Genomic DNA, 19,803 nt, shown 5'->3' on the forward strand with positions numbered 1-19,803 from the left:
ATGAATCTCCCTGGCATAGACATAGAGAACATACAAAACCTGACAGGGAATCTAACCCCACACCACTTCATACAAAACTGAATAAACCTTTTGGATTTTTAAACTTTAACTTTAATACATCAAGCCCTGTGTTACTAGTGGATGCATGATAAAACGTAGTACACAAAGTTTTTGCTTTCACATTTCTTGAGTGCACTTTGGTTCACTCTATAGTGTAGAGTTACATTATTTTTTAAACCACAGACCAGGTTTTAAACATAACTCTGAATAAATTCATACTGAAAAGTACTGCAGGACAATCCATACTCATCACAGATGTCAATATAAATATATTTGTCCCAGTTCATGTTTCTTGAATATGTATTAAAATGTTCTTTTCCACAACAGGATATGAGATAGTTGAGTTATATACACTAGTCAGCCATAACATTAACATAACATTAACATAACATTAACATTGATTATCTCATTACAATTGTACCGTAAAGTGGATGGGATATATTAGGCCTAATAGGAGGAGGAAGTAAGCGCTAGTGGAGGAGACTGCAGATGAGAGACACTACATAGTGGTACAAATAACATGAAACAGGAAAAAGTTCAAACGCTACAGTCCATAAAAAGTTTATAGTCTATATGGGGTTCATGGTGAAGAGTCCATAGTCACTGGTATAAACTGCACTGAGGAGCACTGAAGCAGATCAGCTGCCAGCTGGCAGAGTAAGAAGCAGCTCTGTTGTATAGAGAGAATGAGAGAAACAGGCGGCGTCCATCTAAGTACAGCAATGATTAAAAGTAGAACATTTATTTGGTAAAACACTCACATTTTGCACAATAGTAGAGGCTTTGTAACAGTAAACCACGTGGTGTGCTGAGGTCTTGGTGACAGGCAGTGGTCCTGTAGCCTCCCACATTGCTGGCCCCGCCAGTGGACTTTGGGGCTCCAGGCACTGGGTGGAGAAGAATGAGCCTATCGTCACCTGGGGACTGAATAGGCAGCAGTGGTCGTGTCCTGGATGGCGCGTGTTCAAAGCATGCATGCTCCTTCATCAGGCCTGCCAGGCGGCCATCGCTATTGTGATTATATAGGGGCAGTGGTGGCGGCAGAAAACAAGGCACAGGTAGTCGGTCCCGCCCACCCCAAAGGGATGAACCATGTAGCCAATAGCGGCCCCGAGGATATGCAAACAAAGTGAAAGCTATACATTGTGCAATCATATAATCTTGTACTATACAAAGTTAGAGACTGATATAAAATAAAAGCAATTATGAGGAAATTTTAAAAGAGAATATAAAATGCAGAAAAAGCCACTATATATAAAATGGTGATTGGAGGATCATACGTGTGTACATATAATGAAATGGGATGATGTTAGGATATTATCATAATGTTGGGCTGGATGAATAGCTGACTGGATGAGTGGATGAGCACAAAGATAGTGGGACAGGAAACACCCAGGTAAGGTATACTAGATGTATATAAAGGATATAAGGGGGGGGGTATATTAGGCAGAATGTGAATACGTTGTCCCTGATGTTGATGTGTTGAAAGAAGAAGGATAGCATAAGGATTGGAGTGACTTTGATAAGGGCCAAATTGTGGTTGTTAAAGAGCGAGGCCGGGAAGTAGCAGCTGAAGCATCCTTAACAACAGATAAGTCCTTAGCTGTCAATGGGCTTCCTTGCTGACAGCTGAATAAAAAAAAAAAACATTTGCGGGTAAAGAAATAGTAAAAAAAAATGCAGTTAAAACAAATTTAAGAAGCAACTTTATTGAAAAAAAGTATTTAAGACTGTCTGCTAGTGTGTAAAAATAAAAGCAAAGGGAAGAAGATAATAGGGCTTATTCATAATAATCATTGATGTCCTATTTAAAGTTGAGACCTTTAAAGATGCGGTTGTCAAATTTAAAGATCCATTACTTTCCAGTGGTGATCCCTGTCCTCTGTCCTGCCAGTGGTGACCCTTGTCCTCTGCCTTTCCAGTTGTGATTCCTGCCCTCTGCCGTTCTAGTGCTGATCCACTACCTTTCCAGTGGTGATCCCTGTCTACTGCCTCTCCAGTGGCAGTCCTTGCCTTTCCAGTGTTGATCCTCTGCATTTCCAGTGACAATCCCTGACCTCTGCCTTTCCAGTTGTGATTCCTGTTCTCTGCTTATCCAGTGGTGATTCCTATCCTCTGCCAATTCAGTGGTGATCCCTGTCCTCTGCCTATCTAGTGGTGATCCCTGTCCTCTGCCTATCCAGTGGCAATCCCTATCCTCTGCCTTTCCAGTAGTTATCACTGTCCTTTCCAGTGGTTATCCTTAACCTCTGCCTTTCCAGCAGTGATTCTCTGCCTCTCCAGTGGTGATTCCTGTCCTTTGTTTTTCCAGTGGTGATCCCTGTCCTCTGCCTTTCCAGTGGTGGTCCTCTGCCTTTCCAGTGGTGATCTGTCCTCTTTCTTTCCCGTGGTGATCCCTGTCCTCTGTTTTTCCAGTGGCGATGCCTGTCCTTTACCTTTCCAGGGGTGATCCTTGTCCTCTGCCTTTACTGTGGTGATCCCTGTCTTCTGCCCTGCTAACCCCATGTATACTGCCCTACAAACTGCTGACCCTATCGTTTGCCATGCTGACCTCCTGCACACTGCCCAGCTGACCTCCCATTCTCTATCCCTCTGACATTTTTTTTTTTTTTTTACTGGAACCTTATCTTATCCAGCCCTGCTCATAAGAGCTAATAAGGGAGTTTTTGGATAAACCAGCCCCCTCAACATAAAAGGATTAGGTCTTAGCATTCATAATTACAATGTACTGTGATATGAAAAGCTTATTGATTACTGCTGACAAACTGCATAGTAAAAGAGTAGTGCAGGGCTTGAAGGCGCTGGAAGCTTTTATAGTAGATGTACAGTAAACCTTTTTTGAATGTATTGAAGGTTGAAAATACTGTATATATTTGAAAATTGGGAGGTGGGGGATGGAAGGGTTTTTATCCTCATCGATCCTTCATTACTGCTGACTGATAGCTAGCTCTTCCATTGACAACACCTTAACTATTTTTATATCAATGTGGGTGTTTTCCTTTGTTTAGATTATAACCTTTAGCTTGGGGTGTTTAGAAGACATCAGGAAGTTATTGGGTGTTTAGAAGACATCAGGAAGTGAATCAAACCTTGGTGGATTCACTTCTCTCTATTGAGATGTTCTCTGCATCAATGACCTATATGGTTAGCTGGAATAATTTAAGAAGCAAGTGGAACTAAAATTATGAATGTAAAAATAAAGAATAGCAGTAATAAAAACAACATAATACTTGTAAAACAATAACCACTTATTCAGCATTGGCGTAAAGGCTGAATTTTAAATATGATGAAAACTTCAGTACATAAATAAACATTAACAATATTCTACCAATAAACACATCATTTGAATTACAGTATTGTGAAATTACATAGTGTAAATTTGTTTAAAGCAGGGAAAATAATTACATCTATAGCAATTATGGATGTGATTTTATTAGAACACGTTTAACCACTTCCCCACCAGGCCTATTTCGGACACTTTGTGTTTACAAGTTAAAACCAGTATTTTTTCCTAGAAAACTACTTAGAACCCCCAAACATTATATATATTTTTTTAGCAAAGACTCTGGAGAATAAAATGGCGGTCATTGCAATATTTTTTGTCACGCGGTATTTGCGCAGCGGTCTTTAAAACGCCATTTTTTGGGGAAAAATTACATTTCACTGCATTTAAAAAATACTAAACAGTAAAGTTAGCCCATTTTTTGTATATTGTGAAAGATGATGTCATGCCGAGTAAATAGATACCCAACATGTTACGGTTTAAAATTGCGCCCCCCCGTGGGATGGCGACAAACTACGGTCAATAGAGATCTCAATAGGCGACACTTTAAATTTATTTAACGGTTACCAGTTTAGAGTTAGAGTATAGCTCTTTTTTTTAAATTATTGCTCACGCTCTGGCGATCGCGGCAATACCTCACATGTGTGGTTTGAACAGCGATTTAATTCGCGGCTTGACTTCCGTATACGTTTTTTTTGTGCGCGAGCTAACGAGGCGGCTAAATTTTATTTATTTTTTCCCATTTATTTTATTTATTTTTTTAACTTTATTACAGTTTTTAAAAAAAAAAAAAATCTGATCACTTTTATTGCTGTCACAAGCAATGTAAACATCCCTTGTGACAGCAATATGCAGTGACAGGTACACTTTATGGAGGGATCGAGGGTCTAAAAGACCCTAGACCCCTTCACTACACTTCCCTGTATGCAAAATGCCGAAAACGGCGTTTTTGCATACAGCCGTTTTTCAAATTTGCCGTTGTTTTGCAGCACACTAACCCGGAAGTGACGTCATGGACGCCGCCTCCGGGTTACGTCATCGGAGACCCGATCGATGCCGTTTCTGGCATTCATCGGGACTCCATCCAGCTGGCGGAAGCGCCAGCTGGGTGCTCGGGGCTCCCGGTGGGACGAGAGCCCCGGTAAAAGCCGCGGAAGGCGGCGGGAGGGGGGGACGTCCCCTCCCGCCCCCCCGGGTAACGATCGAGCGGCTCCCGAGCCGCATCGATCGGTACCGACGGAAAGCCGACCATCGGCTTCAAACAACAGTACCGGGATGATGCCTCTAGCTAGAGGCATCATCCCGGTATACCCCCGCAAAGTTTAGGACGTCATATGACGTCCACCTAGGGGGAAGTGGTTAAGTAGAACAAACACAAATATTTACTTTTATATTTGTGTGGATGAGTACGACTGTGGATTACATTTGATTTAATTTATTTTACATTAAAATACATACTTGTGACTTTTTTTTTTTTTTTACTGAACTGCTAGGACATTTAGAAGGAAAGCCAGTTCACTAGGTATCGTTACAGTGACTCCTTTAGTGACTTAATGCTATGTGTTTAAATCCTATATGAAATGACATTTCAAGGAAATTTTATTTTTCCAATATACAGTAATCCCCCGCTCCATCGTGGTTCAGTTTTTGCGGTCCCGGTAATTCGCGTTTTTTTTTGTAATGTTATTTTACTATATAAATCATTAAAAATGAAATATTTTTGTGTTTTCCATAGCTCTTGCTATGTCTCTCAGTATCTTATATGTGTTTAAATGAGTTTCTATTGTTTTGTTGCTTTTACATGTACAGTGACAGTAAAAAAAACATGCCTACAATGCATTTTAATAGGGTTTTTCTATTTCGCGGAATTTCACTTTTCGCGGCTGGGTCCGGAACGTAACCCCCGCAATGGAGGGGGGTTTACTGTAATGCCTTTTCAGTATACCATGACATTTTAAGGTAAAAACACAGTTCTCTCCAGGACTATTATATACAATGCAAGGGTCATAGCAAAATTCATTGTAGAATCTTTCTTGCTTCTATTCTCTGGATACCCAGACAGGTCATTCTACTAACTTTCTGTAGCAGACTGCTAACTGAGCAGGTCAGTTTGCTATATAAAAACAATTAGTTACAGCATTGTAAAGGGCAGTATTTGAATGCATTAAATGTTACCTTATGTTCTGTTTCTAAGACTTCTCAGAAAAGGAGGTAGCCAATCACACAAGGAGTAAATTAGACTTCTGGGGATGATTTGTACAAAACCATTCTACCACTTGGCTCCATTGTTACTGGGATTCTAAGAAAGTGACATCTACATTTCTGACAAGATGTAGAAAATCATTGTTAGCTGCAGATTGCAAAGGAAAGGTAATTTTGAATAGCAATAAATCACAAAGTGTTCTTGTAGCAAATATATACAATCACTTATATTACCAATTGGTTGTCAGTCTATGCCAATTCTGCATTAACTGTTATTCCTCTACCGCTTGCTCATTCCTGTAAATGTGGCGATGGGTATGTATTATGTAATATATAGGACAAAAGGTAGCTATTTTGTATATACCCCATTAAGGATATAATATATATTTTAATCAATACACATTCAAGGTGGTTTCACAAATAGTGTTTCAAAATCTTTATTTATATTCAGAAATGTCAGATTTAATGTTTACATATATTGTTAACGTGATCCATCACAATATATTTTGTGTATGTTAATGTAGCCAGTTGTAGATGCAGTGATGCTGTCCGAAAAAAGAAATGGTTGTACCTTTAAAGCTACTGTCACAATATTGAAGCATGTATACAGTATAATGTACAGTTTTTGCATTTAGTAGTAACATTAATATTAGTGAACTGGCTTTTCTTCATTTCCAAAAAAAAAACATCAATTTTATCTCCAATATACATGACAGCATTTTACTCGTTTATGAAATTGTCAGTGTTGTAATGCAGGCCATTTCATCAAGGACACAATGTTAAAAGAAAACACTTTGCTTCTGTTTTATGTTTTTCTTTGTTTTATTTTTTTTTAAATCTGCTTTATCTGTACTTTTGGAGTCAATGCCATTAAAAATAATATCTCATGTGACTCAAGGTAAATCACATACCAGCTTCTTAGAGCTCCCTGAAACTTATTGTAAGTAGTGAGAATTTGTGAATGAAAAAAAGGTGCGCAAACCAATGAACTAAGTGTAAAAGCAGCACTGTGAATAATTAGAAATGCATAAAAAATGTACCTTATAAATAATATGTTACAAAAGTGCGCTAATATAAAACAAGAGAACAAAACTGTCCATGGTGTGAAATCAAATGAAATCAGCAACTAGAAATAAAGTCTTTTGCATCCAGGAGAAAGTGTTCCCAAATTAAGGAAAACCAACTGATGAATGGTAAGTGTTAGGAAGTGATGAAAGGTGGGTGTGACCTCTTCCCAAAAAGCAATCCAAAAAAGTGACTTGAAGGAAGTATACAATTTTGTGATATGAGTGGACTCTTACCACATTCAAAAGAGATGAAAGCATATACTGTGATATCCAAGAGTCCAATTGGTCAGCTAGATGGAATGGAATCCCAAATGGAATGGATCAATCGTCAGCTTCCGGGTTAGGGGGATCTATAGGCTTCCTGGGGTGAGGATGCCACCAAGGAGATCATACCAAGAGAAGAAGGGACTAATAGTGCATTACCTCCAAACATATTGTTAAAATAAAGTGGAATTACACTTACAAAATCCAAAACGATATACAGCATACACTTGATACAGTCACGGTCGCCTGCAGTGCAATCCAGTACATATAGCAGCACGGTTGGCTCTCCCTGACGCGTTTCCACTGATAATTCGGCTTCTGGGACTGGAGCTGAGGCCGTGCTGCTGTTCTCTCTCCTAAATAAGTTAACAAATGGAGACTGAGAAGTCCATCTATATTTCGGCAATCCTAGGAGGCTCCTAGAAAGAAGTAAAAAACCAGACAGACCTCCACTATATTGCGGATGCCATAAAAAGATGTAAAACCAATGTAAAAACCTTTAATATTTAAAAATATTCATCATGGGATAAGATTCTCAAATCGATGAATATTATTTAATAACAGTAAACAAAGAAAACAAAAGTAAATTGGACTCTTGGATATCACAGTATATGCTTTCATCTCTCTCAAATGTGGTAAGAGTCCACTCATATCACCGGGTGTCATCACAAAATTGTATACTTCCTTGAAGTCACTTTTTTGGATAGCTTTTTGGGAAGAGGTCACACCCACCTTTCATCACTTCCTAACACCCACCATTCATCAGTTGGTTTTCCTTAATTTGGGAACACTTTCTCCTGGATGCAAAAGACTTTATTTCTAGTTGCTGATTTCATTTGATTTCACACCATGGACAGTTTTGTTCTCTTGTTTTATATTAGCGCACTTTTGTAATGTATTATTTATAAGGTACATTTTTTATGCAAGTAGTGAGAATTATCTGTTCTACCCAAACGTACCAACAGATATACAGTATATATAATGCTAATGCTATGCTCCCATGATTGGTTCTCTATATTGTATTATACATAAATATCTTGGGAGATTTTCAGTATATAGTGCACAGTCAAAATGGGTATATCAGTTTTATTAGAAATGGCTTTTTAATACCTTCACATTGAAAAAAATATATTCATCTTATTGAATAAGGCATTTTTAATTGCTTACAGTTGTCCAAAATGCAATTCTTAAGTTATCTTCTTTTATTAATACAGGTGATTGCCATCGTTATGGATATGTTTACTGATATTGACATATTGAGAGAAGTCGTAGAGGCATCAACTAGAGGAGTTCCCGTTTACCTCCTTCTTGACGATGAGAATTTTCCTCATTTTCTGAAAATGGCTGAAAAGCAAGGCATACAAATTCAAAGGCTTAGGGTAAGTTAACATGATGTTTTTGCAAAGACTTAAATATGTGAAACAGCAATACTGTGGACAATAGAACAGGAATGGGTTTCCTCCAGGCTTCAATTTATCAATTGCTTTTTATGCTTTAACATGGAGGCTCTCACAAATTAAAGTTGTGCAACTAAAACCCCTGTTTTTAATTAAACTTATAGATATAAAATAGTGTGTTGGAAAATGTTTTGTTTGTTCCTATCAAGCAAGGAATAACTAATGGGTATCCTTCTTTTACTGACTGACAGAGGGTGCAGTACATTTTTGGGATTCCCTCTGCACCATAAGGCCATTACTCTAAAAATTACCTTCTATACCCCCTTGTTAGGGTGATTGGGTCCTCTGCTCCTGTTTTAACTCTGAGGCCTCAACCTCACTGACACAAAGTATATCTTTTTTTCTTCCTTTATGACTATACAAGAATTGGACTCACAACTCTATGGAAAATATTAAAATGTATTGGCAAGTTAAAGTCAACCACCAATAAACACAGTAAAAGAAAAACAACAAGATGCACAGAGTTCCCTGCAGTGACTTTAAATTCTGGCAAATACTTTAACCCCAACAATGTAAACTATAGCTCTCCTCTTAAGATAAACTGCAGCACAAGGGTAAACAAACCTGAGTATGGGCTATGTCACTTGGGAGCTCTCACAATGAGGACTAAGCCTAGGCCTGTGGTAGTTAACCTCTTTCTGCCTGCATTATAGCCGATAGACGGCTACAGTGCTGGCCTAAATTGCCAGGAGGGCATCCATGTATCGGCTGATCATAAATCGGAGTAAGCGGCCGATCCTGATGTAAACAGAGCCGGTAATCGGCTTTTTTTCCCCCTCATGCTGACAGCGTGAGGAGAAAAAAAAAAGCAGATCACTGGCTTCTGTCAGAGGGACATCGGTCCCAAAGAGGGAAGCCCCTGCCACCTCATCTGTGCCCACCAGTGCCGCCTACCAGTGCAAGTCAGTGCCACATACCAGTGCAAGTCAGTACCACCTACCAGTGCCCACCAGTGCCACCTACTAATGCCCACTAGTGCCACCTATCAGTGCCTATCAATGCTGTCAATCAGTGCCTCATTATCAATGCTGCCTATCAGTGTCACCTACCAGTGCCTATCAGTGCCCATCAGTGCCACCTATCAGTGCCCATCATTGCCACCTATCAGTGTCACCCATCAGTGCCACCTATTAATGCTACCTATCAGTGCCCTTTTGTGCCATCCATCAGTGCCACCCATCAATACCACCTATTAGTGCCCACCAGTGCCACCTCATCAGTGCCTATCAGTGCCTATCAGTGCTGCTTTATCAGTTCCTATCAGTTCAGCTTATCAGTAGGGTTGAGGGGACACCTAGATGTCCATGTTCGACGGGTTCGGCCGAACTTTAAAAAAAAGTCCGGGTCCGTGTCCCGGACTTTTACCGAACTTTTCCCGGACACCGAACCCCATTGAAGTCAATGGGGACCCGAACTTTAAGGCACTAAAATGGCTCTAAAACACCTATGGAAAGGGCTAGAGTGCTGCAAATGGCAGCAAAACGTAGTTAAGAGCATGGCAAGTGCTCTGCAAACAAATGTGGATAGGGAAATAACTTAAAACAACAAAAAAAACCCAGAAAAATAAAACAATGTTCTTCATCTCTGAAGGACGAGGCCCATAAGGAGTAGGAGGGAGGTTGAGGTGGTGGTGGATGTGGCGGTGTCATAGGCGTGCGCACAGGGTGTGCCTGGTGTACCTGGGCACACCCTAATCACCTAGGGCACATAGCATTATCGCTCTGTTTGCCAGTGAGGAGATGGGAAAGATCTCCCTCGCACCTGCTCTGCTCTATTTCTCTTTGCCAGCAGGGAGAGTAATGTATCGGGGCCATGTACATGTAGGCAAACACATGCATGTGTATTTCAACTTTGGGGTGCACACCCTAATGCAATAGGCTGCGCACACCTATGGGCGGTGTAGGTGGAAGCGGCGGTGGAGGAGGACCAGGGCCGGATTAAGAGCATCATGGTCTTGGTGCTGAGGATTTTGAAGGGCCTTAAGGGTCGTGCCTTGGCATGCACCCAGAGGAGGAAGGGTGCAGCCATGCATGCCTAATTCAACATGGGATGCTGTCTCTGAAGCCCATAAACACATCCATGCATCGGCAACTGTCCCTCCTTGTCAGGCCTTCGCGCTGTGTGGGGAGGTTCTGAGGGTGCTGCCTGGGGAAGCGAGCATAGAAGCCAGACTTCTGTGTTTACAAGTGACAGAAGAGCGGTCACAGTGAATATGGCCAACCCGGGGCCTATATAAAAGGTAGGGGCCTGGAGCTGCAGCTCCAATAGCCCCTACGTTAATCTGGCCCTGAGGAGGAGGACGAGGTAGCCAACACTGCTTCTTTTCACAAATTTTAAATGAGGGTACACCCCAAAAGAGTGAGAAAGAGCAAAAATGGAACAATGGCTGGGTAAGGTCGGTATCCATTGCTATTCTGCACAAGGTACGGAAAAGTCCCGTGGGATCCATGCCTGGTTCATTTTAATGAACGTGAGCTTGTCCACATTGTCTCTGGACAGGCGGCTGCGCTTGTCTGTTATAACACCCCCAGCCGTGCTAAATACCCGTTCAGATAATACACTGGCTGCAGGGCACGCCAGCACCTCCAAGGCGTAAAGGGCAAGCTCAGGCCATGTGCCCAATTTGGAGACCCAGAAGTTGAAGGGGGCAGACCCCTCATTCACTACATGTAGGCGTGTGCACACATACCGCTCCACCATGTTGGTAAAATGCTGCCTCCTGCTAAGACGTTCCATCTGAGCTGCTGGTGCTGCTGTTTGTTGTGGCGTGCTGACAAAGCTTTTCCACATTTCGGCCATGCTAACCCTGCCTTCTGAGGTGCTGGCGGTGCCCTGGTTGAGTTGGCGACCTCCTCCTCCTCCTCCTCTGCCTTGTGCTTCCACTGTGGCCCCGCTGTCAGATGGGAATGCCAGCAGCATCGCGTCTACCAGCGTGCGCTTGTACTCGCGCATCTTGCGATCGCGCTCCAGTGAGTGAATTAAGGACGGTACGTTGTCCTTGTAACGGGGATCCAGCAGCGTGGCCACCCAGTAATCAGCACAAGTTAGAATGTGGGCAACTCGGTGGTCGTTGTGGAGACACTGCAGCATGTAATCGCTCATGTGTGCCAGGCTGCCCAGAGGTGACGAAAGGCTGTCCTCTGTGGGAGGTGTATCGTCCGTGTCCTCTGTATCCCCCCAGCCACGCACCAGTGATGGCCATGAGCTGGCCTGGGTGCCACCCTGCTGTGAACATGGTTCCATCTCCTCCTCCAGCTCCTCCTCCTCCTCATACTCCTCATCCTCCAGAACTGTGCCCCTGCTGGACAATTGTGTCCCTGGCGTTTGTGTGTGCAGGAACCCACCCTCGGAGCCCCTTGCGAATGACTGCCCTGAAAGCCTTTGAAATGTTACCTCTTCGTCCTCCTCCTCCTCCTATGGAACAGGCAGCACCCTCAAATCTTCAGAAGTATGAGATGAACCCCAAAAACTTGGAAAGGTGGATCTCACACGTACCGACACAGACTATTCCGCAATTTAATTGAGCCCCTAAGGTTTTTATTGAATAGCGGAATAGGAAATATGATCAAAAAAAAGTGTATGTTTTTCACACGTACAGAAGCACACTAGGCCCCAATTACTATTGTTTGTACACCTAAAAGGATGGATGAGGAAGAGGAGGAGGAGGAGTATAGAACAGGCAGCACCCTCAAAGCTTCAGAAGTATGAGATGAACCCCAAAAACTTGGAAAGGTGGATCTCACACGTACCGACACAGACTATTCCGCAATTTAATTGAGCCCCAAAGGTTTTTATAGAATAGCGGAATAGGAAATATGATCAAAAAAAAGTGTATGTTTTTCACACGTACAGAAGCACACTAGGCCCCAATTACTATTGTTTGTACACCTAAAAGGATGGAGGAGGAGGAGTATGGAACAGGCAGCACCCTCAAATCTTCAGAAGTATGAGATGAACCCCAAAAACTTGGAAAGGTGGATCTCACACGTACCGACACAGACTATTCCGCAATTTAATTGAGCCCCAAAGGTTTTTATTGAATAGCGGAATAGGAAATATGATCAAAAAAAAGTGTATGTTTTTCACACGTACAGAAGCACACTAGGCCCCAATTACTATTGTTTGTACACCTAAAAGGATGGATGAGGAAGAGGAGGAGGAGGAGTATAGAACAGGCAGCACCCTCAAAGCTTCAGAAGTATGAGATGAACCCCAAAAACTTGGAAAGGTGGATCTCACACGTACCGACACAGACTATTCCGCAATTTAATTGAGCCCCAAAGGTTTTTATTGAATAGCGGAATAGGAAATATGATCAAAAAAAAGTGTATGTTTTTCACACGTACAGAAGCACACTAGGCCCCAATTACTATTGTTTGTACACCTAAAAGGATGGATGAGGAAGAGGAGGAGGAGGAGGAGTATAGAACAGGCAGCACCCTCAAAGCTTCAGAAGTATGAGATGAACCCCAAAAACTTGGAAAGGTGGATCTCACACGTACCGACACAGACTATTCCGCAATTTAATTGAGCCCCAAAGGTTTTTATTGAATAGCGGAATAGGAAATATGATCAAAAAAAAGTGTATGTTTTTCACACGTACAGAAGCACACTAGGCCCCAATTACTATTGTTTGTACACCTAAAAGGATGGATGAGGAGGAGGAGGAGGAGGAGTATAGAACAGGCAGCACCCTCAAAGCTTCAGAAGTATGAGATTGTGTTCACTGTACCCCACAAAGATTGTGTTCACTGTACCCCACAAAGATTGTGTTCACTGTACCCCACAAAGGTTTTGTTCACTGCACCCCACAAAGATTGTGTTCACTGCACTCCAAAAGGATTGTCTTCACTGCACCCCACAAAGATTGTGTTCACAGTACCCCACAAAGGTTTTGTTCACTGCACCCCACAAAGATTGTGTTCACTGTACCCCACAAAGGTTGTGTTCACTGCACCCCACAAAGGTTTTGTTCACTGCACCCCACAAAGATTGTGTTCACTGTACCCCACAAAGGTTGTGTTCACTGCACCCCACAAAGGTTTTGTTCACTGCACCCCACAAAGATTGTGTTCACTGCACCCCACAAAGATTGTGTTCACTGTACCCCACAAAGGTTTTGTTCACTGCACCCCACAAAGATTGTGTTCACTGTACCCCACAAAGATTGTGTTCACTGTACCACACAAACGTTTTGTTCACTGCACCCCACAAAGATTGTGTTCACTGTACCCCACAAAGGTTGTGTTCACTGCACCCCACAAAGGTTTTGTTCACTGCACCCCACAAAGATTGTGTTCACTGCACCCCACAAAGATTGTGTTCACTGTACCCCACAAAGGTTTTGTTCACTGCACCCCACAAAGATTGTGTTCACTGTACCCCACAAAGGTTTTGTTCACTGCACCCCACAAAGATTGTGTTCACTGTACCCCCCAAAGATTTTGTTCACTGCACCCCACAAGGATTGTCTTCACTGCACCCCACAAGGATTGTCTTCACTGCACCCCACAAAGATTGTGTTCACTGCACCCCACAAAGGTTTTGTTCACTGCACCCCACAAAGATTGTGTTCACTGTACCCCCCCAAAGATTTTGTTCACTGCACCCCACAAGGATTGTCTTCTCTGCACCCCACAAAGATTGTGTTCACTGTACCCCCCAAAGATTTTGTTCACTGCACCCCACAAGGATTGTCTTCACTGCACCCCACAAGGATTGTCTTCACTGCACCCCACAAAGATTGTGTTCACTGTACCCCACAAAGATTTTGTTCACTGCACCCCACAAAGATTGTGTTCACTGTACCCCACAAAGATTTTGTTCACTGCACTCCAAAAGGATTGTCTTCACTGCACCCCACAAAGATTGTCTTCACTGTACCCCACAAAGATTGTGTTCACTGTACCCCACAAAGGTTTTGTTCACTGCACCCCACAAAGATTGTGTTCACTGTACCCCACAAAGGTTGCGTTCACTGCACCCCACAAAGATTGTGTTCACTGTACCCCCCAAAGATTTTGTTCACTGCACCCCACAAGGATTGTCTTCACTGCACCCCACAAGGATTGTCTTCACTGCACCCCACAAAGATTGTGTTCACTGCACCCCACAAAGGTTTTGTTCACTGCACCCCACAAAGATTGTGTTCACTGTACCCCCCCAAAGATTTTGTTCACTGCACCCCACAAGGATTGTCTTCTCTGCACCCCACAAAGATTGTGTTCACTGTACCCCCCAAAGATTTTGTTCACTGCACCCCACAAGGATTGTCTTCACTGCACCCCACAAGGATTGTCTTCACTGCACCCCACAAAGATTGTGTTCACTGTACCCCACAAAGATTTTGTTCACTGCACCCCACAAAGATTTTGTTCACTGTACCCCACAAAGATTTTGTTCACTGCACTCCAAAAGGATTGTCTTCACTGCACCCCACAAAGATTGTCTTCACTGTACCCCATAAAGGTTTTGTTCACTGCACCCCACAAAGATTGTGTTCACTGTACCCCACAAAGATTGTGTTCACTGTACCCCACAAAGGTTTTGTTCACTGCACCCCACAAAGATTGTGTTCACTGTACCCCACAAAGGTTGTGTTCACTGCACCCCACAAAGGTTTTGTTCACTGCACCCCACAAAGATTGTGTTCACTGTACCCCACAAAGGTTGTGTTCACTGCACCCCACAAAGGTTTTGTTCACTGCACCCCACAAAGATTGTGTTCACTGCACCCCACAAAGATTGTGTTCACTGCACCCCACAAAGGTTTTGTTCACTGCACCCCACAAAGATTGTGTTCACTGCACCCCACAAAGATTGTGTTCACTGTACCCCACAAAGGTTTTGTTCACTGCACCCCACAAAGATTGTGTTCACTTTACCCCACAAAGGTTTTGTTCACTGCACCCCACAAAGATTGTGTTCACTGTACCCCCCAAAGATTTTGTTCACTGCACCCCACAAGGATTGTCTTCACTGCACCCCACAAGGATTGTCTTCACTGCACCCCACAAAGGTTGTGTTCACTGCACCCCACAAAGGTTTTGTTCACTGCACCCCACAAAGATTGTGTTCACTGTACCCCCCCAAAGATTTTGTTCACTGCACCCCACAAGGATTGTCTTCTCTGCACCCCACAAAGATTGTGTTCACTGTACCCCCCAAAGATTTTGTTCACTGCACCCCACAAGGATTGTCTTCACTGCACTCCACAAGGATTGTCTTCACTGCACCCCACAAAGATTGTGTTCACTGTACCCCCCCCAAAGATTTTGTTCACTGCACCCCACAAGGATTGTCTTCTCTGCACCCCACAAAGATTGTGTTCACTGTACCCCCCAAAGATTTTGTTCACTGCACCCCACAAGGATTGTCTTCACTGCACCCCACAAGGATTGTCTTCACTGCACCCCACAAAGATTGTGTTCACTGTACCCCCACAAAGGTTTTGTTCACTGCACTCCACAAAGATTTTGTTCACTGCACTCCAAAAAGATTGTGTTCACTGCACCCCAAAAAGATTGTGTTCACTGCAGCCCACACACAGAAAAATGGATGTGGATCACTGACACCTGCCTATCTCCTATCCCACACCACACAGCAATATCGATTGTAGTTTGTAGAACACAGTTTCCCTAAAATTCAGCAGACTCTGTCCCTAACAGGATTGAGAAGAGATCGTAGATCAGGAGAACTAAGTGCAGACCCCACCCCACACAGCAATATCGATTGTAGTTTGTAGAACACTCTGACCCTAAAATTCAGCAGCAGCCTCTCCCTAACAGGATTGAGAAGAGATCGTAGATCAGGATTGAGTGCAGACCCCACCCCCCACACAGCAATATCGATTGTAGTTTGCAGAAGACACTGACCCTATAATTCAGCAGACTCTATCCCTAAAATGCCTACAACTCGCCCTGCCTAAACACTCCGACCTGTCCCTCAATTCTATCCGGACACAAATGTTTTTTTCCTGCCTATCTTTCCCTAATCAGCAGCCAGCACGTTGATGTGTGATCTGTCCCTGATCTAAGCAGCATAATGACGCCGCTGCGGCTGCCTCGAACTTATAAAGACTTGGTCACATGCTTCAGACGGCCAATCACAGCTACTGAGACATTTGCAGGCATGGCTGGGATGGCTTAAGGCACACCAGTTAAACGATTGTTGATTGGCTGTTGAAAGCCCGCCATGAAAAGAGCGCCAAAGCATGCAAAACCCGGAAATAAAACGACCGAACACGGATTTTTACCCAAATATACAGTAAAGTGTCCGTGTTCGTGTTCGGGTAACAAAAATCCAATTATTCGGTACGAACACGAATAATACAGTCCGTGTTCGCTCAACACTACTTATCAGTGCCCATCAGTGTCACCTCATCAGCGCACACCAATGAAGGAGCAAAAGTACCTGTTTTCAAAATGTTATAACAAACTATGAAAAAATGTTTTTTTTTTTAAAAAAGGTTCTGTCTTTTTTTGTTTGGTCAGCAAAAAAAAAAAAAAAAAAAAAAAAACCCCGGTAGTGATTAAATACTACCAAAAGAAATCTCTATTTGTGTGAAAAAAATGATAGAAATTTAATTTGGGTACAGTGTTGCATGACCGTGACATTGTCATTTGAAATGCGACAGCGCTGAAAGCTGAAAATTGGCCTGGACAGGAAGTGGGTTTAAGTGCCCAGTAGGCAAGTGGTTAAATCAATGTCAAATACAGATTTGCCCTAAGGTTAAAATAATCTGAATACAGTCCTAATCATTAATCTTTTGCTGTCTAAGTTAGGACTTTTGAAGACATTGGTGCACATAAGTGAGGTATGTCTATGGTGTGAGCAGTTGGGATCTATAAGACTCAATTTCAGCAGTTGGATGGAAAACCAGGCAAAAATGGCTAAGTTGGGCCTAGTTCAGCAGTGACAGAAAGCTAGGTCACTTATGTGTATTAGCTTAAAAAGACAAACGTTTTGCAAGTGAACAGTATAAACAATGTCAGTATTCCAGCTTTCCTGTGGGTCTGTGACCCTCTCATTGCTCTCCATTGGGATGTCCTTCAGTGACTTGCAAAGATAATGGGGCCATTCCCCCTTCATGCCCTTTATCTATTTGGCGAGAAAGATAATGGACACAGTAGCAGTGGGACTCCTCCCTTACTCCTTCAGCAGGCCTGGACAGCGATGGCTTAGATCACTGGTTGGCAATTCAGACTAGAAACCGAGCAGCAAAGTGTGCTTTTTACTCAGTCTAGCAGCCTGTGCCTGTGTCAGGATACAGCAGTGTTCAGCATGGGATCAACCAATCATCCTTCCCCAGCAAGTCCTGAACAGCACCTCTCACAAAGCAACAGCCCTTCAGTATCTCTTGCTTCCAGGGCTTTCCTTTATATACCCCCCTTTGCCGACTTCTCCTGCTCTTAGGTGCACTTGGGTATAGTAGTTCTCTTACCAACAGGGGTAATGGCTTTGCTCTCTGCCCAAACGTAATTTCCTAGCATTCTGCAGTCTAAGTTCAATCCCAACAACAGGCACACCTGCTACTACTGCTAATATCTTGTGGAGGAAAAAGAGCCCTGCATAGTCCATTTACATTAATTTATGTTACACACATGCACCCAAACATCATGCAACTGTGATTGTTGACATCCCCTTGGTAAAATCATCTTCAGCATCCACTACACCAATTTAATAGTATAGTAGAGTTTCTGACATTTGATTATCATTTGTTATAAGACACAAAATAGTCATAAAATGTCACGTCTACTTGGACTTTAGGGATGTAGACCAAAAGACATGCTGACTAACTAGAAAAAAAGAGAATCGACAAATCTATACAGGAGACACGGTCGTTAAAATATGGAATTAAAAGCATGTACAATTTCACCATGATTTCAAAAATTATTTATAAAATATTTATTTAACCACTTCTGGACAGGAAGGATTTGCCCCTAATGACCAGGCCATATTTTGCGATTCGGCACTGCGTTACTTTAACGGACAATTGAGCGGTCGTACGATGCTGTACCTAAAAAAACATTGATGTCCTTTTTTTCCCACAATAGAGCTTTCTTTTGGTGGTATTTGATCACCTCTGCAATTTTTATTTTTTGTGCTATAAACAAAAAAAGAGTGACAATTCTGAAGAAAAAAAAAATATATATATATATATTTTTTTCACTTTCTGCTATATAACATTCCCAAAAAAAATTTAAAAAACAAACTTTTTTAACATTTTAGGCCAATTTGTTTTCTGCTACATGACATCTTTGACACTTTTGGGGGGACCAGTGACATTACTACAGTAATCAGTACTAAAGATATGCACTGTTACTGTAATAATGACACTGGCATGGAAGGGGTTAACACTGAGGGTGATCAAGGGGTTAAATGTGAGCCTAGGGGAGTGATTCTAACTGTAAGGGTGCAGGGCTTGTAAAATTATCACAGAGACCTGTGATCCTATATAGGAGGATCACAGGCACTCTGTGATCATTCCAGAGAGAAGAATGGTCAGCTCTGTTTACTAGGGATGATCGAACGGTTCGGGTCGACCATCGGTTTGACCCGAACATTGGGTGTTCGAGGTTGGCCGAATTTAGAACTTTTTGCTGAAAAAGTTTGGAATTCGGCAACCAGAACCGACCAAAATGCAATGGGCCAGGAAATGGGCTTTAAAAGCCTGTGATTGGACCAGAACCATTAGTAAAAGCCAATTGAGGGGGCAGGAGAATGCTAGGAATGTGATTGGAGTGACTAGGGGGTCCCTAGGCCAATCATTAGTGAATATGCCCCCCAGTATATAAGATAGCCCCCGCCAAATTCCTAGCATTGTAATACAGGGACATGGAAGAGAGTGGAAGCAGTTCTGTTAATTTTACTTTAAAAGTGTCATTTAGCATTTATTAGTGTGAGGAAAGGGATATCTAGTGTAGTTAGGGTGCTCTTTTACACTTTAGTTAGATGCAAAAATTTAGTTTCTGTAGGGAAAGTGTTAAGTGCCGGGGTGACCGTAGTGTAGGGTGAACTGACACTGACTGCTATGGCAGGGTGACCAAACCCTTCCATATCAGGGTGACCGCTATAGAGAAAAGATAGTTTCTTTTAAGTCACATTTGGTGCACTAATATGGCTTCTCGCCGGTCAGCCTGCTTTTTGGCTGCAGGCGTTTATAGGGATTTTTTGAGGACATGTTTGGAGTCTGGCATGACATCTGAACATGTGTATCGGGGGTATATATACACACCCATGTATGTAAATATACACCTGCACATATATAGGTGTGAAAGTAGCAGAAAACACTACTTGCGCTAATGAAATAATTAACACCAATATAGTTACGCTCCTATCACACCTATATATGTGTATGTGTAAAATACATATAATTGTGTGTGTATATATATACCCCTATACAGAAGTTCAGATGTTTTTCCTGCCTCCAAAGAACCCAAAAAAATGCCCAAAAAAACGCTAGCGCCAA

General features: G+C 42.5%; 1 protein-coding gene across 1 annotated transcript in view; it reads left to right on the forward strand.

Annotated features, from left to right (window-relative positions):
- FAM83B (family with sequence similarity 83 member B) overlaps positions 1 to 19,803 on the forward strand; it is a 125,402-nt gene that overhangs the window by 79,122 nt on the left and 26,477 nt on the right. Inside the window, exon 2 of the mRNA XM_082251331.1 lies at positions 8,091 to 8,255. Within this exon, the coding sequence (XP_082107457.1) occupies positions 8,091 to 8,255 (165 nt within the window). The remainder of the gene's footprint in view (positions 1 to 8,090; positions 8,256 to 19,803) is intronic.

This window comes from Pelophylax lessonae (assembly GCF_965119305.1).
Source record: "Pelophylax lessonae genome assembly, chromosome: 3".
In the NCBI taxonomy this organism is placed as follows: Eukaryota; Metazoa; Chordata; class Amphibia; order Anura; family Ranidae; genus Pelophylax; species Pelophylax lessonae.